The sequence below is a fragment of the Canis lupus genome, chromosome 30 (genome assembly GCF_048164855.1).
Source record: "Canis lupus baileyi chromosome 30, mCanLup2.hap1, whole genome shotgun sequence".
Taxonomy (NCBI): domain Eukaryota; kingdom Metazoa; phylum Chordata; class Mammalia; order Carnivora; family Canidae; genus Canis; species Canis lupus.
Window position 1 is genome coordinate 40,047,927 of NC_132867.1, and position 22,330 is coordinate 40,070,256.

The 22,330-nt window shown below is 49.9% G+C and overlaps 1 protein-coding gene across 1 annotated transcript; it reads right to left on the reverse strand.

Moving 5' to 3' along the window:
* Positions 1–11,903: 11,903 nt before the first annotated feature.
* Positions 11,904–14,870, reverse strand: TFF2 (trefoil factor 2). The gene is made up of 4 exons (XM_072807070.1): positions 14,711–14,870; positions 13,882–14,031; positions 12,872–13,018; positions 11,904–12,083 (listed from the first exon to the last, which is right to left on the reverse strand). Exons 1-4 carry the CDS (start codon positions 14,793–14,795, stop codon positions 12,070–12,072), a joined length of 396 nt encoding a protein of 131 aa, XP_072663171.1. The 5' UTR covers positions 14,796–14,870; the 3' UTR covers positions 11,904–12,069.
* Positions 14,871–22,330: the final 7,460 nt, after the last annotated feature.

Here is a 22,330-nt window from a genome sequence, read left to right on the forward strand (position 1 = left end):
CCAGACTCCTGAGTTTTATGCCCAGAGCCGCTGACTGTTCCTGGAGCACATGTCTGGCTTCAGCTGACCTTCCCACTCTTCTGAGTTGGAAGCTGCTTGTTGCTCAGCTCCCACCTGTGGGAGGATGGAAGTCCCTGCTTTTGGGGATCTGTGGCTGAAGGATGGATCAGAGAAGGGAGTAAGACAGGTTGACCCTGGCCTGAGGCTCAGGGTGAGGGACCCTGTAACACAAATGCTGCACCCCGAGGCCAGAAGTTAGTTTTAGCAAATTGCATTGCTCCAGGTAAGTACCCAGTGGTTACTCCATGAATGGGAAGCAGGGGCTGAGCATTTGCTCATCATCACAGTTTTCTGGACCCTTGATAAAACAAACCGAGAGCAGGCCGACTGGAACCCTATGTGGGATTCCAGTGCAATTCAATACACTTGGTGCGCCAAGTTATGTTTTGCAGGACAAAGTAACCACACAACAGAAAAGTTCAGATTCTAGAGCTAATAAATAACTCATGAGTTATTGTGAAGATCAAGAGTGGTAGGCGGTGTAAAAGCAGACATTGAGCAATGCTTCCCAACCCTTCCGCCTGTGGACAGTTCTCAGAGAAAGCAAGGCCGAAAACCCTTTTGTAGGAATTACAAAAAATAATCAGCAGTAACTTTGTAGGGTATACGGTAAAGTGAATCGATATACAAATATTTTACTTCTGAAAAGTGTTTCATTAAGAACATAATCATTTATATTCTGGTAATTTCCTTCTTTTTTAACATTGTTTTTACTTTCTGGAGAAATGTGGATTCTCACGACAAGATTTTTAAGTCAATCCACCAACTGGATAACTTATCTGGGGAAGATCTGAAGATCTGAAGATGGATTTTCATTGTAATTATTTGTATTATTCTCTCATTCACTTCCTGTATTTCTTGACCGGGATTTCATATACTCTCTGCTTTTAACCAATAGCCATCATGATTATAAATTACAGGGGCGCCTGGGTGACTCAGTCAGTTGAGCATCTGCCTGTAGCTCAGGTCATGATCCCTGGCTCCTGGGATTCAGCCCAATATTGGGCTCCCCGCTCAGCAGAGAGTCTGCTTCTCCCTCTCCCTCTGCCCTCCACTCGTGTTCTCTGTCTCAAATAAAATAAAAAATCTTTGAAAATGATAATGGTTGAAATTTATCAATATAATGCGAAGAGCGTACAACTTTAAAGCACTCATGGTAAGAAGCGATTCATCTAGTAGGACAGCGAGTGAGGAGGAGATGCCCTCTTAATAATCAGACAAAATAGAATTCAGGCCGAAGCACCTACATGGGACAAAGAAGGACACTTTACAGGCCACAAACCACCATGAGGATATGACGGTTACAAACATGTTTGTACCAACAAAAGGCGAGGCAAAGGTATTCATTCTGCTTACAAACTGGCAAGAATGGGTCGTGCAGGCAGGTATGGACAAAAAACAGAACTGATGCATTTTGGGGACCCCATGCCAGGCCTAAGACAAGTCACGTGAGCCAAAAAATAAGAAAGAAAATAGAGACTCCGGCAATATAATCAGTAAGGTAGGTCTTAGAGATGCACGTACCTCAGGCTTTAAGTCCTGACAACACAACTTCTTAAGTGCCCACTATAAAGACCCGCAAAGCTTCATCATATGCGTGCTCACAAAGAAAACATGAGGACGTTGCACAGAGTAGAAGCCTCAACATCGGTCTGTGATCAAAGGCAACAGAACTAGAGACTCAGGACATTTTTTTAAAGGTTTTTGCACACGGATATTTAAATAAATATAAAGTAAACACTCTTGGCTAAAAGATAAACTACAAACGAGAATTACAGAATTAAAAAAAATCATAATAAAAATACCATATTTCTGGATTTATGAAGAATGTTTAAAATATTGATTGCAGTAAAATGTATAGCTTTAAATACATACCAAGGATAAGTGGATTAAATTTCCAGTAAGCAATAACGAGAGCCCAAATAAAACAATTGATGAAGGAGTGAAGAGAAAAAGCTTACAATTAAGCAAATCAAAATCTCTGTTCTAAAAAACAAAACAAACCTAAAAGTTCAAACCAGCAGCTAACCTAATCACAGAGGGAAATGAGAGAAACCTCCCAACGTCCAAAATAAGGATTGACAAAGGGGAAACAACCTATTAAAACATATAATTTAAAAATTACATGAAGCTGCTCTACACAACTTTATGCAACTCTGTGCAAGTTGAAAAATCCAGATGAGATGGCTAAGTCCCTAGGAAAAAGCACAGCTCACCACAGTTGCTCCGGTAGAGACAGGGAGCTCAAATACACCGCAGGAGACTAGGAAACCTGTGAAATTCTTCATGCCCAGAGGCCTCATAGAGAAATTCTTTTTTTTTTTAATATAAATTCATTTTTTATTGGTGTTCAATTTGCCAACATATAGAATAACACCCAGTGCTCATCCCATCAAGTGCCCCCCTCAGTGCCCGTCACCCAGTCACCCCACCCCCCGCCCTCCTCTCCTTCCACCACCCCTAGTTCATTTCCCAGTTAGGAGTCTTTATGTTCCGTCTCCCTTTCTGATATTTCCCACACATTTTTTCTCCTTTCACTATTTTTTATATTCCCCAAATGAATGAGAACATACACTGTTTGTCTTTCTCCGATTGACTTACTTCACTCAGCATAATACCCTCCAGTTCCATCCACGTCGAAGCAAATGGTGGGTATTTATCGTTTCTAATGGCTGAGGAATATTCCATTGTATACATAAACCACATCTTCTTTATCCATTCATCTTTCGATGGACACTGAGGCTCCTTCCACAGTTTGGCTATTGTGGACATTGCTGCTAGAAACATCGGGGTGCAGGTGTCCCGGCGTTTCATTGCATCTGAATCTTTGGGGTAAATCCCCAGCAGTGCAATTGCTGGGTCGTAGGGCAGGTCTATTTTTAAGGCTTTGAGGAACCTCCACACAGTTTTCCAGAGTGGCTGCACCAGTTCACATTCCCACCAACAGTGTAAGAGGGTTCCCCTTCCTCCGCATCCTCTCCAACATTTGTGGTTTCCTGCCTTGTTAATTTTCCCCATTCTCACTGGTGTGAGGTGGGATCTCATTGTGGTTCTGATTTGTATTTCCCTGATGGCAAGTGATGCAGAGCATTTTCTCATGTGCGTGTTGGCCATGTCTATGTCTTCCTCGGTGAGATTTTTCTTCATGTCTTTTGCCCATTTCATGATTGGATTGTTTGTTTCTTTGCTGTTGAGTTTAAGAAGTTCTTTATAGATCTTGGAAACTAGCCCTTTATCTGATATGTCATTTGCAAATATGTTCTCCCATTCTGTAGGTTGTCTTTGAGTTTTGTTGACTGTATCCTTTGCTGTGCAAAAGCTTCTTATCTTGATGAAGTCCCAATAGTTCATTTTTGCTTTTGTTTCTTTTGCCTTCGTGGATGTATCTTGCAAGAAGTTACTGTGGCCAAGTTCAAAAAGGGTGTTGCCTGTGTTCTCCTCTAGGATTTTGATGGAATCTTGTCTCACACTTAGATCTTTCATCCATTTTGAGTTCATCTTTGTGTATGGTGAAAGAGAATGGTCCAGTTTCATTCTTCTGCATGTGGATGTCCAATGTTCCCAGCACCATTTATTGAAGAGACTGTCTTTCTTCCAGTGGATAGTCTTTCCTCCTTTATCGAATATTAGTTGACCATAAAGTTGAGGGTCCACTTCTGGGTTCTCTATTCTGTTCCATTGATCTATGTGTCTGTTTTTGTGCCAGTACCACACTGTCTTGATGACCACAGCTTTGTAGTACAACCTGAAAGCTGGCATTGTGATGCCCCCAGATATGGTTTTCTTTTTTAATATCCCCCTGGCTATTCGGGGTCTTTTCTGATTCCACACAAATCTTAAGATGATTTGTTCCAACTCTCTGAAGCAAGTCCATGGTATTTTGATAGGGATTGCATTAAATGTGTATATTGCCCTGGGTAGCATTGACATTTTCACAATATTAATTCTGCCAATCCATGAGCATGGAATATTTTTCCATCTCTTTGTGTCTTCCTCAATATCTTTCAGAAGTGTTCTGTAGTTTTTAGGGTATATATCCTTTACATCTTTGGTTAGATTTATTCCTAGGTATCTTATGCTTTTGGGTGCAATTGTAAATGGGATTGACTCGTTAATTTCTCTTTCTTCAGTCTCATTGTTAGTGTATAGAAATGCCACTGACTTCTGGGCACTGATTGTGTATCCTGCCACACTGTTGAATTGCTGTATGAGTTCTAGCAATCTTGGGGTGGAGGCTTTTGGGTTTTCTACGTAGAGTATCATGTCATCGGCGAAGAGGGAGAGTTTGACTTCTTCTTTGCCAATTTGAATGCCTTTAACGTCTTTTTGTTGCCTGATTGCTGAGGCTAGGACTTCCAGTACTATGTTGAATAGCAGTGGTGAGAGTGGACATTGCTGTCTTGTTCCTGATCTTAGGGGAAAGGCTCCCAGTGCTTCCCCAGTGAGAATGATATTTTCTGTGGGCTTTTTGTAGATGGCTTTTAAGATGTTGAGGAATGTTCCCTCTATCCCTACACTGAAGAGTTTTGATCAGGAATGGATGCTGTATTTTGTCAAATGCTTTCTCTGCATCTGTTGAGAGGATCATATGGTTCTTGGTTTTTCTCTTGCTGATATGATCAATCATAAAACATAAAACACTGATTGTTTTATGAGTGTTGAACCAGCCTTGCATCCTGGGGATAAATCCTACTTGGTCATGGTGAATAATCTTCTTAATGTATTGTTGTATCCTATTGGCTAGTATCTTGTTGAGAATTTTTGCATCCATGTTCATCGGGGATATTGGTCTATAATTCTACTTTTTGGGGGGTCTTTGTCTGGTTTTGGAATTAGGTGATGCTGGCCTCATAGAACGAGTTTGGAAGTATTCCATCTCTTTCTATCTTTCCGAACTTAAAGCATCTATCCAAGAAGAGGACTTAACAATCATCAATATATATGTCTCGAATGTGGGAGCTGCCAAATATATCAATCAATTAATAACCAAAGTTAAGACATACTTAGATAATAATACACTTATACTTGGTTACTTCAATGTAGCACTTTCTACCCTCGATAGGTCTTCTAAGCACAACATCTCCAAAGAAATGAGAGCTTTAAATGATACACTGGACCAGATGGATTTCACAGATATCTACAGAACTTTACATCCAAACGCAACTGAATACACATTCTTCTCAAGTGCACATGGAACTTTCTCCAGAATAGACCACATACTGGGTCACAAATCAGGTCTTAACCGATACCAAAAGATTGGGATCATCCCCTGCGTATTCTCAGACCATAATGCCTTGAAATTAGAACTCAATCACAAGAAGAAGTTTGGAAGGATTTCAAGCACGTGGAGGTTAAGGACCATCCTGCTAAAAGATGAAAGGATCAACCAGGAAATTAAGGAAGAATTAAAAAGATTCATGGAAACTAATGAGAATGAAGATACAACCGTTCAAAATCTTTGGGATACAGCAAAAGCAGTCCTGAGGGGGAAATACATCGCAATACAAGCATCCATTCAAAAACTGGAAAGAACTCAAATACAAAAGCTAACCTTACACATAAAGGAGCTAGAGAAAAAACAGCAAATAGATCCTACACCCAGGAGAAGAAGGGAGTTAATAAAGATTCGAGCAGAACTCAACAAAATCGAGACCAGAAGAACTGTGGAACAGATCAACAGAACCAGGAGTTGGTTCTTTGAAAGAATTAATAAGATAGATAAACCATTAGCCAGCCTTATTAAAAAGAAGAGAGAGAAGACTCAAATTAATAAAATCATGAATGAGAAAGGAGAGATCACTACCAACACCAAGGAAATACAAACGATTTTAAAAACATATTATGAACAGCTATACGTCAATAAATTAGGCAATCTAGAAGAAATGGACGCATTCCTGGAAAGCCACAAACTACCAAAACTGGAACAGGAAGAAATATAAAACCTGAACAGGCCAATAACCAGGGAGGAAATTGAAGCAGTCATCAAAAACCTCCCAAGACACAAGAGTCCAGGGCCAGATGGCTTCCCAGGAGAATTCTATCAAACGTTTAAAGAAGAAACCATACCTATTCTACTAAAGCTGATCATAGGGAAATTCTGAAGAAGCTGCAAACAGAAAATGGTCCCCTTGCTGCAGATTGTCTCCAAGAATAAAAGATAAAGGAGAATGTCCTAAGTCATACTGAAAAATTAACTTGAAAACTGTCATAAATCCCAAACAGCAAGTGCTGAAATTATAAGACTTCTAGAAGAATATATAGTAGAAAAATCTTTGTGGCCTCGGATTAGGCAGATTTTTTTTTTTTTTTAAGCGAGGGACATAGAAAGTGTGAGTCACAAAGAAGGTGGGCTTCAGCAAAATGAAACACACCTGCTGTTTGAAAGGTACTGCTAAGGGGAACCTGGCTGGCCCAGGGCATGACCCCGGGGTCCCAGGATCAAGTCTTGAGTCTCGTGTCGGGCTCCCCGTAGGGAGCCTGCTTCTCCCTCTCCCTGTGTCTCTGCCTCTCTTTGGGTCTCTCATGAATAAATAAATAAATCTCTCTAAAAAAAAAAAAAAAAAGAAAGAAATTGTTTGCAGAATAGATGAAGAGCCCTGACGGCTCAGTATGAAAAAGACAAAGGCCCTGAGTAAAATGATATAAAAATTTGGGCAGAGGCTCTAGCAGAGAAGATGTAAGGAGAAGAGAAGCCCAGGAAAAGATACTCCCTATCACTAGCTGCTAGGGAAATAGAAATTAAAATTAAAATGAAATACAGTATCGCATACCCTAGCCTGGCTACAGTTGAAAAACAAATGAGGGCAGCCCGGGTAGCTCAGTGGTTTAGCGCCACCTTCAGCCCAGGGCGTGATCCTGGAGACCCGGGATCGAGTCCCACGTCGGGCTCCCTGCACGGAGCCTGCTTCTCCCTCTGCCTGTGTCTCTGCCTCTCTGTGTGTCTCTCATGAATAAAATCTTTAAAAAGATAGAAAAGAAAAACAAATGATACCGAGGGCAGGAGGGGATACAAAACACCTGCAATCCTCATCCTCATATGTTGCTGGGGAGGTAACACGGGAGGATTATTCTGGAGAACGGTTTGTCAGATTCTTACAGAGTGAAGCATGACACCTCCATGCACCCAGACATCTCACCCACTGACCTTTACGGTGAGGGAAGGTATTTACCCAAAGCCCAGGAAGACCTGGGTAATTATTCGTATTAGGGTATTATACATATTATGAATACGTAATTATTCATTACGACTTGGTTCACACCAAACAACTGGGAACATGGCGGGCCGTCCATCAGCTGGTGAGCCGTGTGGGTGTCAAATGTTCCTGCATGGAGGAGGGGGAGAGAGGGGGTGCAGTGCAGGGGAGGGGCGGGGAAGGATGCAGGGGAGCCCCCCTTGCATGCACAGATCTGGGGCATCTCGGGAGCCCGGTGCTGAGTGAAAGAAGCCAGGCCCACGTTGGATTAACTGGAATGAAATTCCAGAAGAGTCATAAACTGTAGTGACAGAAAGTGGATCACGGGGCTCTGGAGGCTGGAGGTGGGAGGAGGGCGCTGGAGGCAGGACAGAAGGTCTGCGTCTTCCTTGGGGTCCTGTTTCCATGACTGTGGACATTTCTCAAGACTCAATGAACCAATGCACTTAAAGCAGGAAAATTTTATTATATTGAATTATACCTCAATAGAGCTAAGTTAAAAAAATTAAAAACCTTCAAGATTTTAACTGTGACCATTACCAGTGTTACTAATTAGTGTGCAAAGGCGGTGAGCTGATTCCTGATGCTGTGACTGAGGTACGACCCCCGAGTCCACACGCAGAAGCCATGACCCTCGGGTTGATGGTATTTGGAGACAGGGTGGAGGGGTGGGGGTGCAGGGGGCAAGTGGGTGGGGGCATGGGGGGGGCCTCTACAGGTGTAATTAAGCTTAAATGAGGTCATACGTGTAGGACCCCGATCTGATGGGATTACTGTCAATAGGAGAGACTGGATCTCTGTCCTGCCCCCTCTCTCCCTCCCCTTCTTCTTCCTTCCCTCCCTCCACCCCCTGCCTCTCCTTTTGCACACAGAAGAAAGGCCATGTGAGGCACACTCTGTCTTCCAGCCACAAGGGAGCCGCGTTGCTGAATGCAAAGTGTCCACGTCGCGACAAGCCCACGTCGGTGCATCTGGCCCCCTCTGATTCCCGTGATAAGTTTAGTAACTTGCAATCGTTGTTGAACTGACTCTGTTGACTTTGGGGGGCTGAGGGGCTAAGTAGAGTCAGGCACCGCGTCTCTGCTGCCCCGGGGGGCACCCACCGACACCCCAGGCGCCCGGCAGGTGAAGGCGGGGAAGGCGGCGCCCAGACCGCCAGCAGAGGGCGCGGGAGGGCCGGGCATCCTCGGGGCAGGTGCTCACACCCCTTAGCCACCTGGCCCAGAAGCACGAACAGAACCACAGAACCGTTGGTCCTTCCCTCGAAGCCACATTTCTCACTGAATCAGATGAAGGTGGAGCACTTAGGGAACTCTGTGCTGTCTTTGGATTACAGGCCACCACAGGACCTTGTGGAAAGCTGGTCACCCGGCCCGGCCTGGGAGCCCTGGTGTCAGCACACCCGTGTCTGAGCTGCCCGGGGAGCCTGGCTGGGCCGGAGCAGGGATCAGGCTCCTTCAGGGGCTGTGGACCACAGTCCATCTGGGCTCAGGCACGCTCAGGAAAGTCCCGGGAGTGCCCCGGAAGCCTCCCACAACTGTTCGCACTGATGCAGACAAGCCTTGGGCAAGGGGCAGGTGGCTGTGCAAAGGGGAGGACGGTGGGCTGACACAGTCCCCTTTCACTAGGACGCTTCTGGCCAGGGCCTTCCTGAGGAGGGGGCAGCAGCAGCCTGCCAGCCCGAGACAGGAGCACAGCACCCTGGGACCACCGCGCCGCAGCCAGAGTCAGAGGAGGAGCCCTGGGGAGGGGACTTGGCAGGGCCTGGCCTTCCTGCATCAGCAGCTAGGATCCTGGAGGGTCTGAGAACTGTGTCGTGAGACGGCGGGGACACTTCCATGTCCCCAGGAGCACTGGCTGCATGCTCACCAAGCACCCGCCGTGTGCCTGACCCTGTCGACGGCCCGTCTCATTAATTAACTCATTGAATCCCCACGACGGGCCTCTAAAGAAACGATGCTGTGAGTACCCCCACTTCGTACATGGGTAAAATTAGGCACAGAACATCTAAGTAACCTGCTCAAGGTCACACAGCTGGGAAGTGAGCTCCGTGCAGAGATCTAGAACGTAAGTGCAGTGTCTGTATTTTGGAGATCCGATGCATACGCTCTTATGGCAACACCCCAGCTCCAGGTGCCCCGCGGAGGTTCAGATTGTGCTGCGGCCGCTCAGAGGGGCTGGGCCCCTGGACCCCAAAGCGACAGCTGGGGGTATTTGTGTGTATGTATCACACTGTCTCCAAAACACATTAATGAATACGCAACACCTATGATGAATATACAACCGATCCTCATTACTCGTGGATCCCTATTTGCAAATCCACTTACCCGCTAAAAATTTTTTTTTAAAGATTTTGTTTATTTATTCATGGGAGACCAAGAGAGAGAGGCACAGACATAGGCAGAGGGAGAAGCAGGCTCCCCCCAGAGCAGGGACCCCCGATGCTGGGCTCCATCCCAGGACCCTGAGGTCATGACCTGAGCCGAACCCACTGAGGCCCCCAGGTGCCCCCAAGGTCATGCACTGAACATTGAATATTTGGTTCAGAGGCGCTCAGTCTCCTGACCGTGTGTTTCTCCCAGCCTCAATGGCTCAGGGTTTGCTGACTCAGTGTCAACGACTTTATAGAACATAACTACCTCGAGTGGAGGACTGAGTGTCCCCGTGTTCAGTATACAGGGTGTCGTGCGTATAAGGAGTAAGCACGTGCTCGTCAGGCTCTGCTCACATTCTGGACGCAGCCAGGCTGCTCCGCACCAGGGAGGGGGCTTTTTGACACGACCCCGCTTGGTCTCGTCAGCACAAGACAGCAGAGAGTCACCTCTGTCCAGACTCTCCTGGAGGATGAAGATCAGCTTTCAGTCCCAGGACAACACGGCTAGGGATGTAATTAGTACCTATATTTTACAAACAGAAAGGCTGAAAGTCTGAGAGATCAGAGAACCTCCCTGAGGTCACCCTGGGATGTCAACCCACACGTGCACTGTGACATGTCCTGTTGTTCTCTCTGCCGAAACGCTGGCCGGTCCCCTGTCCTGAACCATCCAGACAAGGGCCTGCGTGATCCCAAGGAGCCAGGAGGCCAGGATGGTGGGATTGAGGGGCAGAGCTGGCCTTTGCCTCCTCCTGCTGGACCCTCTGCACCAGCCTCCCTGCTCCCCACCTCGGGGGGGGGGGCCCACTGGAGGAGACCAAACAGAGGGACAGGGAAGTAGACACCCCACAGGGCACCAAGGAATTACTTTATTGTGGGAAGAGGATGGAAGGTTGTTTTTCCTGATGTGGTGGGTTTGAATGTCACCAGCTGTTGCTCCAGGGGCAATGAGGACCCTCGGATGGCCCATGAATGGAAGAGGAGGACGTGGGGGGCAGTAGGATCCCAGCCGCGATGGGGGCCACACAGTGACCTGTAAGCAGCAGTGGTGGAGTGAGCAGGGGACAGAGTATCTGAAACAGAGTAGATCTGCTGAGCCCCCGGGCCGTGGGGAAGGCCTTGCAGCTCTTCAAGATTCCTCCCTCATTTATCAGGAAGGCAACGTAGGATCGGCTCAGAAGCTAGGGTGCACCGTACCGGGGAGACCCCCGCCCAGGGCCCCCACAGCCTGAAGGCAGGGACCGCAGACGGGAATACGCCCAAGGAGGCCACGAAACCAGGAGTTTCCACGCAGCCCAGCATGCAGGACGGCCGCGGCACCCGTCCTGGGGGTGCCTCCAAACTCTCAGTCCAGGGGTGTTGGGACGAACAAGTCACGTGTCCCAGAAGGTGTGTGTCAAAGACCCTCTACACGGGCCATGCTCACTGGGAACTACACGGCCAGGGACAGGATGCTCTGTGGAGAATAGCATCACGGGGACCAGAGTCTGTCTCCACTGGCCGTCTGTCCGGCCTCGGAGACCCCGAGTCCAACGAGAGCCCTCGTTTCATTGAGCTTATGAGTGTGTTGTGAGCCAGACAAAGACACGACAGTGACTTGACTCAAAACAAGAGTCCTAAGAGCCGATGTGGGCCGAGTCCTTCCTTGAAGGATGCACTTCGGAATCGAATGCAGAGCCAGCTGGCACCTCCCCACCCTGGCAGGGGAGCCCTTGGGTTTTCAAGGTGGCAGGCGGGCCATTGGGTGACACCCTGGCTAAGCCATCGGGCTCAGGCTGGAGATGGTGTCAGGAAGGAGGGAGAAGCCACAGAAAGTCTGGCCCGGCTCCTCCCCCTGCACCCCCAGCCCTGACGGAAGAATGCCAGCACCCCTTCGCGGAGGTTTTGTGCCAAGACCCTCCCACGGGCTGGCCTGGCCTTGGTGGAGGCCCTGGAGCTGGCCCGGCCCGCCCCACCCATGGGAGGCTAGATGGCGGGTCCCCTGCACTCCGTGCAAAAGCCGTGGCCTGGGCTGCACGTGGTAAAAGTGAAGCGATTTAGTAATTGCAATCTGAAATCAGATGCGACTCCGAGAGGTTTTCGGGGCAAAGGTGGTTTGAGTTCTTACACCAATGATGGGGGATGGGACTGATCGTGGAATCTGAATCCCCCCCCCCTTGCTGCTGGCGTGGCCTGCGTGTGCGAGGGGAGTCGTCCCCCCACGCACACTCACGTCTGTATGCACACACACTCCCTGCCTGTCTCTCCGCGTTTGTGTCAATGAAGCCAAGAGGAAATTTAGCAAGGTTTTCTTTATTTGAGGGAATTGTTTGTTGAACCAGTGACAAGGATAAAAAGCAGATTAAGGAAAGCCCGGCACTCGGGGGACCTGAGATGTGACGGTGAGTGGTCTTCATTTCCAAACACCCAGGGAGGCTGGTGGGTTCTCCGAAGGGACTCCTCTTAATAATGACAATCTGGAAACATGAAATGCCAGGGGGTGGGTGACAACATCAGGGGACCAAGGGACCCCGCCCTGACAGCCTCCTGGGGCTCCTATCAACAGGCCCTTGGCCAGACTTCCTGCCCAAGGAGCTCGCTCCTGGAGGAGGGAAGGAGGACACTTCTCGGGGGTCCATCCCCTCCCCCAGTAACTGGCAATTGTCCAGAGAGACCCTTAGGTCACATAAAAAATCACTCGGGAGTGTCCCCGTGAAGGCTGCGCTCTTTGGCTCGCCTTGATGTTCTGAAACAGGGAAAGAAAAGCATCTAGATGGGTAAGCGCACGGTGCCCGCTTTGGGGGACGTGTTGCCAAACTCAGGTCAGGAGACACACTGTATGTTAGGGGAGGGGTCGGCTGGAGCCTCCCGGGGTGGCCCTGAGCAGGCCTCCGTGAGCCCAACTGGTCCATCGTGCTCACGCGTGAGCAAACAGCAAGGCCCACATCCTCCTCCCCGGCACCTGGCACAGCGCATGGCACTTAGTGGCCGTGCAAACCAGGGGCTGCGTGACAGTCGCCTGGGCGGCACCGGCAGCTGGGCCGGGACCCAGGGGCGTGGCTGAGGTGACCTGCGGCCGTCACACAAGCCCCAGTGGGAACCCTGGTGGCTTTCGGCTCATCCCAAAGCTGCTGTCACTGTGGAGAGTGACCCTCGGAGCTGCTTCCTCCTGAAACGATCCCCGCTGCGCTCGGGGGTCTGGCCTGGAGTCGGCCGGGCCCGGCTCCCAACACCCCCACCCCGCCCCGTCCTGCACGGACGTTACCTTGATTGAGGATTGGGAAGAAGCACCAGGGCACGTTGCGGATGGTGTCGGAGAAGCAGCAGTTGCGAGACGCACACTCCTGGGGGCTGATGCCCGGGTACCCACAGTTCTTGCGGGCCGCCACTTCCATGACACACTGCTCCGACTCTGGCCACGCGTCCCCAGGCACCAGGAAAGGAGCAACAGGGAGACTCAGTTAGCGCAGCTCGGGAATTGGCACCTCTATTCCTGTCCTCACACGCGGGTGCCACCGAGCTGCAGCCTCAGCGTGTTGCGAGGTGCTGCCGTATACGACCCCCAAGGACTGTCTAAGGGTCCTTAGCCAGCGGCTGGCCACCCTTGGATCTGCACAGACGCCACAGGTCAGAGGTTCCGGGGCCTTGGGAAAATCAGCTCGCCTCTCTGGATCCGATATTCCCGTCTGTAAAATGGGGTGACCCCCGTACCCTGCTGAGCACGGGCCGGTGAGCATCCTTTAAACGGGTGATGCATTTTGCTAGAGCCCTGAAAGCCAGCAATGCCTCCACCAGAGAAGAAGCCCTGCCTCGTAACCACCCATCTGTCTCGTCCCCTTCGGAGCCCCGGGAGCCTGTGACCCACAGTCACTGGCGGGCGTGGACGGGCGGCCGTGGGCGCCGAGTTCCGTTGGCGCCGCATGCTCTGCACATGCAACTTCCTTCCCCGCGCACCTCGCGACGAACGCCCTTCTATCTGGCTGGCGTGCGCCGCCGTGAAACTCGTTCTCGGAAGAAAACCCTGGAAGCCCTAAGTGGGTCTCCTACCATTGGAGGCTGGTGGGCAGTTCGGTGGATAATGTCCCAGGGACTGCCTTCCTGTCCCCCAGCAGCTCCCCAGCAGCCAGGAGAGGCCCGGGAGCTGTCCTTCCTTCTAACAGTAAAACTGACCGGTTCTTGCAAGTGTGTGCGGGAGGGGGAGTAGGTAGGGCTGGCCCTGGGGGGGGGTCCAGGGGTGGACAGGGGGGCCCTTCGGGCGGGCCAGGCGCCGGTTACCTTGCTTCGGGAGGGGATGGAAACACCAGGGGACGTTGGGGACTCTGGAGTCGAAGCAGCAGCCCGTGTTGAAGCACTCGGAGGCGCTGATGCCCGGGAAGCCACAGTTCTTCCTGTGGGAGGCCTCGATCCGCGAGCACTGGCAGGCGGCTGGGGAGAGAGCCCTGGTCAGCCCGTCCCCACTTGCGCTCCCCGCTTGCTCCCGGGGCCACGTCCGGACACCTCCCCGGGCCCTGTGGCCACGCCGGGAAACGGCAAAGTCTCCTCTTGCCCGGATTTGAACTATGCAATGTCCTGAGGAGTGAACAGGGCTTCCCAGAAATGACTACTTAAAAAAATAATAATAATAATAAATAAATAAGGGAAAAATTTAGGAAAGGCAGTGGGCCTAGGAAGAGTCAAGATGAAAGGTGACCAAGGTGGGCTCCAGGTGCCCTGGGGGCCTCCTGCCTCAGCCCCCCCTACCCAGCTGGCCCCCAGCACCTGTGGCTGCTTTGACCTTTGCCAGGAAGGAGGCCTCTCCCAGCCCTGGGGGCGCCCCCCCCCCAAATGGCAGGGAAGGAGGCACCAATGCCCCCAGCGCACATCACAGGTGTCAGGATGCCTTTTGAGCTGCTTCTGCTCTCAGGTGAACCCATCATTCCGCCCTGTGACTCTGAGGAAGGCAAACAAGAGCCGAGACCCATCCAGGGCCAGGGGGGCACCACAGAAAGCCAGGGACCCGCGTACCCCACTGCATTTGGGGTTTACCTGGGCTCGCGGGCCCGTTGCCCTGTTGCCAGGTCAAGGACGCTGAGCCGCATGGCACGACTCACGGGGGCTCACTTACAAGGTTTCTGGGCCCCCGCCAGGGCACACAGCCCCAGGGCGAGGAGCACCGCCAGCAGCTGGAGGCCTCGAGGTCCCATGTCCATGCTGCGCGCCAGGGCCGCCTGCAGAAGGTGCACTGCCCACTGCCATCGGGCGTTTTATAATGTCCTCTCTGTTTGCTCAGCAAATGCAAATAACTTTTCTGTGTCCCCTGTGGCACCAACCCCTCGGGTCCTTTGTTAGGAAAAGAAGCTGAGATAGGCCGATGGGCAGGGGACAGAGCAGCCGTGCCTGCAGGCGAGGCTTCCGGCAGGGGCTGCCTTGCTGCCAGGCCTCCCCCTGCCCCCCGGGGCCGCGAGCCAGGTCACGCCAGGATGCCGACGTGGAAAACCGGCCACATGCACGTCTGGCACTGGGCACCCTCAGGGTCACACCCAGGAAGGGATAAGCTATGTATGTCTCCTGATAAAGTACATGGTTATCGCATGATTTTTTTTTTTTTTAAATATTAGGCCCAAGATTACTGGGGAAAATGAGGGAGCCAGCCGGAGGCCTAGGGAAGAGCCCACCTCGAGGGCAGCACGATGCCTCTGCCAGCCTCTGGTCTTCTGTCTCCTTGTCTCCTGCTTGGGCAGGGGCTGCTCCCCGTGGACGAGAGGCTGGTGTGTAAAAATCAGCAGCTGGGGATCCCTGGGTGGCGCAGCGGTTTGGCGCCTGCCTTTGGCTCAGGGCGTGATCCTGGAGACCCAAGATCTAATCCCACATCAGGCTCCCGGTGCATGGAGCCTGCTTCTCCCTCTGCCTATGTCTCTGCCTCTCTCTCTCTCTCTCTGTGACTATCATAAATAAATTAAAAAAAAAAATCAGCAGCTGGTTTCGGCACCCCTGAAATGCCTATTTGTCTTTCGTGGGAGCTCTGTGTGTTTCCTAGAGACATAAGCCTGCCCCTGTGCAGGGGTCCCGTGCTCCGGGGAAGAGAGTCCGTGGATGGAACCAAGAGAGAGGGGAGAAGGGAGACGGAGGCACCCCAAGGGACAAGATTTGGGGCAAAGGGAGGCCATGAGCCCCCACTGGCTGAGGCCTTGCAGGAGGGCACCCATCTGGGAATCGTGGGTTGAGCAGCCAGGGACCCAGAGACACACAGAATCCAAATCCCAGCGTTCTTGGGGTTCAGAAAGCAGGCCTCCTGCTCCAGGGCTTCTGCTTGACCCCATCCAGTCCCTCCAGACCAGGCCCCTGACCCACCACCGGGCAACCACCAGATTCCTCGAAACCTTGCAAACTCAGCTTTCCCCAACCCATGTCCCCACCACCCTTGATCACCAGCAAGACATAAGGGCCCCGAGGGACCATCATGTCCCCACTCTGCTTTGTCTCCCTGAACCGCTACCCACTTCTTCCCACTGCCCCCATCTCGGCCCTTCCAGGAGCCATGCAGAACTTGCCCATCCAGGCCAAGCCCCTCCATCTCTCACCCACCCCCGGTACTAGCAGAAGCCAGCGCCTTCCTGGACTTGCTTCCCTTGTGCTCATCCCAGGAGAGGTGCTCAGCAACCCCACTCCCTTCTCCGCCCACACGGTGCTTTTGTACAAGTTAGAAAATGGCTCATTTGCTTCAAGACAAGTTACTTGGCGCTGAGGGGAGATCAAGATAATAGATACAATATGTCCAGGATCAGCAGCGCCCTACCTGAGTGGGGAGCTGTGCATAGCACAACCTCTGTGACTTCCGTCACGTGGGCTCAGGCCAGGGGGCTGGACGCTGGCCTCGCACCCCCGTGTCTCCACGTGCATGCCAAAACCATGTTCCTCGGAGATGCGGGCTGTGTGAACCTCACCACTTCCCACGGCCCTGCCCTACTGTCATCTCCTGACCTTCAGCCTGTCACTTCTGTTAAGGATTTTAGCACTGGGTTCTCTGTGTCCCTTGTCACCCCAAGACTTAGCAAAATCCCTGCTGGCCTCTGCATTCCAATGGACAGCTCACCCAAATGCCTAGGCACCTGGGTTTTCGTTTCCTCCTCATCTATAGAAACATCACACCCTATTCCAGGTCTGCTACATGTCCTCCATGACCACACTCAGAAATAAGACATGCTAACATCCTTTCTGTTCAGGACATCCTAAGCTTCTTTATAAATATTTTATTTCTTTATTCATGAGAGACACACAGAGAGAAGCAGAAACTCAGGCAGAGGGAGAAGCAGGCTCCCTGCGGGGAGCCCGATGTGGGACTCGATCACAGGACCCTGGGATCACAACCCAAGCTGAAGGCAGACGCTCAGCCACTGAGCCACCCAGGTGCCCCAGGATGTCCTAAACTTCTAAGATTTTCTCTGTTCCTCCCACCACACCTGTCCTTCAAATCCCAAGGCCCTTCACTCCCTCCATCCCTCTCTTTCCCTGTGTGAGCACTGTGATGCCCCTCCCTTCCTCCCTCCCTCCTTCCCAGGCAGGTCCCCACCGTCCCCACTCTGTCTGCTCCATCCACTGTCCTGGTGCCCAGCACTGCACCCATCTGCTTACTGTCTCCAGGCCCTCTCTTCCAGCTGAGCTCCCTGGACTCATGCTGCCGATTGTGGCCCCTGTCCACGCAGGATCTCAGACGGATCCTGGCACTCACTGGCATTGCAATTCTTCTTTGAAGCTACCCTTCTCCACCCCCTCTCACTTCCATTCTGCATCCGGGGGTGATATTGTCTATCAGTTCACAGAGAAAACAGAAAGCAACAAAATGGGAACTTCCTCAGATATCACCACCCACGTGGACCTCTGCTTCTGACTATAATGGAGAAACTGGTACCAGACTATCCCTCTCAAAGGTCCCACCTCCAAATACAATCATATTCTGTGTTAGGATCTTTACAGACCAATTTAGGGGTACACAAACTTCCAGTTCACAGTATGCCATAAAAGTAGGCTTGATCAAGTCCCAGAGGGAAAGCACCCCGTGCCTATTCTAGCAGAACTTCAAACAGGCCTTAAAAGAATCAGATCCACCTGGTGAGTAAATTAACTGCCCAGCAGAACAAAGCTCAGCATTTTATTAAGGCTGACAATAAAACCAGACACACGACGTTGCATCCACTATGTGTTCAACACAACACATCACTGGATGTGTGAAGAAGCAAGAAAACATGACCCATCATCATAAGAAAGACCAGTGAATAGAAGTAGACCTAGGAGCTGCATTAAAATTTAAAATCTGAATGGTGAATAGAAACTAGAAATGAGGGATGCCTCAGTGGCTCAGCAGTTGAGCATTTGCCTTCAGCCCAGGGCATGATCCTGAGGTCCCTGGATCGAATCCTGCATCAGGCTCCCTGCATGGAGCCTGCTTCTCCCTCTGCCCGTGTATGTCTCTGCCTCTCTCTCTCTGTGTCTCTCATGAATGAATAAATAAAATATTTTTTAAAAAAGAAATTAGAAATGAACAAATATGAAATTCCAGACATAAAATAAAATCACGCACAAAAAAGTTTTCCAGAAAAAAATTTTTATTTATTTATTTATTTGTTTGTTTGTTTATTTATTTATTTATTTATTTTTACTGGAAGAAACAGCTAATTCATCTGAAGCCATCGAAATATAAATTCTCCAGACTGAAGCAGAGTGAGAAAGGGGGATGAAAATAAATGAGCAGAACCTCAGTGGCTGCGGAGACTGCATCAAGGGGTCTAACAGACATGTAATTGGCGTGCCAGCAGGAGAGGAGAGAAAAAGCATTCGAAGAAACAATGGACAATTTTTTGGGGAAACTTGATGAAAAACATAAACCCATAGATCTTAGAGGCTCAATAAACTCCAAGCAAGATAAATACAAAAAGAACCACATCCAGGCACATCCAGGCAAAGCACGATCACATTGTTGAAAACAAGCAATCGGAAGCAGTCTTACCGCAGCTGGAGTCGCCGCGGATGGGGCAACGCAGCTGACTTCTTCCGCAATGGTGCACGCTGGAAGGAACAGAGTGACGATTTTTAGGTGCTGAAAGAAAAGAAATTATAAAGTCAGAATTCTATACTCAGTGAGAGTATCCCTCAATGATAGAGGCAGAAACCTCTTTTAAAACATGGATTTGGGGACACCTGGGAGGTTCAGTGGTTTAGCGTCTGCCTTTGGCTCAGGTCATGATCCCGGGATCCTGGGATTGAGTCCCACATCGAGCTCCCTACATGGAGCCTGCTTCTCCTTCTGCCTATGTCTCTGCCTCTCTCTCTGCGTCTCTCATGAATAAATAAATAAAATCTTAAAAAAAATAAAAATAAAACATGGATTTTATTTATTTATGTTTAGAACAGTTCTGGATTCACAGCAAAATCGAGCAGAAGAAAGCCCAGTGATTTCAGAATCCTTTTTTTTTTTCTTTGTAGATAAACAAAAGCCAACAGAATCGGCCACTTGCAAACCTGTTGTCTGAGGAGCTTTCAAGGACGTTCTTCTGGCCGAGGTTGTGGTGGCTCCTAACACAGAGCACAACGCGTCCCCGCAGGGGCTGCAGCCACTTCCCACTTGGCCGGGTTGGTTCAGCCTGGCACCTGTTGGCCTCTGCGTGCATGTGCGTGTGCTGCCCGGTCGCGTCCGCGAGGCTTCTCCTTTGCTCTGCAGCAACTGTCTCCCATCTACTGTCTCAGCCACCAAGATTTTGGGCCCAATCTGGGCAAAAGTTTGCTTCCTTAGTTACCTTTAAAAGGTGGAAATCTATCTATGTCACTCCCCTGCCACTCCGCACTCCCCACAACCTGTAGGGTAGAAACCAAGTACGGTTTCCTGCGTGTGAGAAGTAGGACCCGGTGGGAACTGGACCCACACGCCCCCACCACCCTCTTGTGCTCCTGGGCCCCTGACAGCGTAAGCAACTCGAGCTTGTCTAGACACACCCCGACCGTTCAACCCGCCCATCCTTCAGCTCCTAACTCAGGAGCCAAGTCTTCGAAGAAGAATTCACTTTCACCTGAGTGAAGACAGGCACCTTTCACCACCCGGACACGCACACCCTTGTTCTCCTAGTTCACAACACCTGCCCACACCTGCATGTGATGTAGATATTTTTTTAAGATTTTATTTATTTATTTGAGAGAGCGAGAGAGAGCGCGTGTGAGTGGGGGGAGTGGCAGAGGGAGAGGGAGAAGCAAACTCCTCACCGAGCAGGGAACCCAATGAGGGACTTAATCCAAGACCTTGAAACCCTCAACCTACTGAGCCACCTGGACGCCCTGTGAAGTGCATTTTTTTACCTTCTTGGTTCCTTTATGAATAACAGCTAACAGTCACTGCAGGCTGGCGTGGGCCAGGGGATCTTCTAAGGATCTTACATGCTGTATCTCGTTTAATCCCTGCAACAATCTCAAAGGAGGGCTAAGATTTCACTCCCATTTCCTGGTCTGTGTAGGTGAAAGGATTTGCCCAAATAACACAGCTAGTACATGGAGGGTGAGATTGAGACCTCACCTCACTCACACTATAACCCAGGATCCTGACCTAGGGTGTGCACCTGGCAGCCATGCTCGGTAAGGGGGTGGACAAGTGGGTCACAACCCGGACGCTGAGGCAGAAACATACCACCTAGCGTTCTCCGTGACCCAAATTATCTTCTGTAATCTATACAACAGTATCTATGCATATATATGAATATATGCAAATAAACCCGACAAGCCTCCTCCTGTCTCCTGATTGGTATCCTCATCTATGAGAGGAGAGGTGGAATGAGGAATTTTAAACGTTTTTCAGGGATGCCCGGATGGCTCAGCAGTTGAGTGTCTGCTTTTGGCTCAGGGCGTGATCCAAGGGTCCTGGGATCAAGTCCCACATCGGGCTCCCCGCAGGGAGCCTGCTTCTCCCTCTGTTTGTGTCTCTGCCTCTCCCTCTGTGTCTCTCATAAACAAATAGATAAAATGTTAAAAAAAAAAAAAAAAAGCTTTTCAAAGTCTCACATGTCTTCTAAAACCTGAGTAGTAGGGTATCTTATTTTTACACTATTGTCAGGGGAAAACATATTTTTCTTTCCAACATTTACTTGCCTAGTCACACCAAATCCAGAAGGGCAGAGGTCCCCCCCGCCTCTCTCCCCAGCATTGTAAAGTTTCTGGTTTGGTTTCTGCAGTTTGGCTGTGCTGGTCAATAGGGTGGTTAAATAACAGAATCTTTTAAAGCCCATGACTAGATTTATCTATGTAATAAAGAACATGGCCAAAACCGGGAGAAGAAATCAGCAAATCAACCATTGCCGATGAGAATTTTGATGCCCAATCTGGGAGGGGATGACATTGGAGATGTCTTAGTAAGTTATATTTGGGGGATATCATTGGACAGACATAAATTTTAACACATTTTTCAGTGTGCTGTGCGATGAAATTCCTCCTTGAACTTCTCTGATTTTTACCAAGATTTAAATGACTTTAAGATGTCTCTTTGGTGTCTGAGTGGGTGCTTTGTTTTGTTTTATTTGGCACCATGCTGAGACAAGCCATGATCTGGCCAATCTTTTTTTTTTTTTTAAGATTTTATTCATTTATTCATGAGACAGAGATGGAGGCAGAGACACAGGCAGAGGGAGAAGCAGGCTCCCTGCGGGGAACCCGATGTTGGACTCGATCTCAGGACCCCGGGGTCACGACCTGCCCCAAAGGCAGATGCTCAACCGCTGAGCCACCCAGGCATCTTGACCTGGCCAATCTTAAAACTTAAAAATAAAAAAATTTTAAAAAATTAAAAATATTTGAGCCATTCAGATTAAGGAAAAATAATAGGGTATCATAAAAGTCGGCAACACTGACCCATAAGCTCACTGCCTGTTTTTTAAAATAAAACTTTATTAAAAGACAGCCATACCCACTCATTTATGTATTGTTTATGGCTACTTCTAAGTTACAATAGAAGAGCTGAGTAGTTGCCAAAAAAATCTGCATACCCCTGTAGTGTAGTCTTGAAACTCTCTAACATGAATTTCAAAAATAAAGATGGAGAGAAATATTTCTATTTTATTTTATTTATTAAGAAAATGTTTGGAAACATGCCACCATGTTTTCTTTCGTCTTCTGTAATCTGGTCCTGAAAACAATACGTTTTGGACACTGGTTGTTGGGAGACAATTCTCCCCGAATCTGTCACATTTGTGCACGTGAATGAGGCATTAACTATCTGCAGGGCATGGGGCCTCAATTAAGGTCAGGGATAAATGCTGCCCTGCATCCGGTGGAATTGGAGGGCTCCGAGTCACCTAACCGCAAATTCCCCTCCCTGCTCTGCTCCCACAGATATGACCCCTTCGCCAAACAACCCTCCTTATCAGGGGACCGGGCACAGTTCCTGCTCACCCCTGAGCAGTGGGTTTCACTCCCCAGCCAGCCACAGAATTATTTAAACAAGCCAACCACATTCTCCTGTGGGAGCCTCCTGAGGGCACTCCACCCTCTTGTCCCTACAAAGCCTCGTGTCATAGCCCCGGTGGTTCCCTCTGTTCCCAGGGCACAACCCATGTGGCCCTGCATGGTGTGACGCCTTCCTCCCCTGGGCTGTGCGTAGATGGGACTAATCAACCGCTGTTGGCCTCGGCGGTCCAGGGTTTGTGCAGCAAACAACCTTGGAGGGTAGATACGGTGTCCCCCTCGGAGCAAAGGCAGGCAAGGCTTGCTGCCC

What these genes read in the sequence shown, in the direction of transcription:
- TFF2 (XM_072807070.1), bottom strand. Translation starts at nt 14,795, where the DNA reads ATGGACATGGGACCTCGAGGCCTCCAGCTGCTGGCGGTGCTCCTCGCC. An exon ending in GGCGGGGGCCCAGAAACCTT is followed by an intron (nt 14,032 to 14,710) that starts GTAAGTGAGCCC and finishes CTCTCTCCCCAG; the next exon opens with CCGCCTGCCAGTGCTCGCGG. An exon ending in CCATCCCCTCCCGAAGCAAG is followed by an intron (nt 13,019 to 13,881) that starts GTAACCGGCGCC and finishes ACGCGTGGCCAG; the next exon opens with AGTCGGAGCAGTGTGTCATG.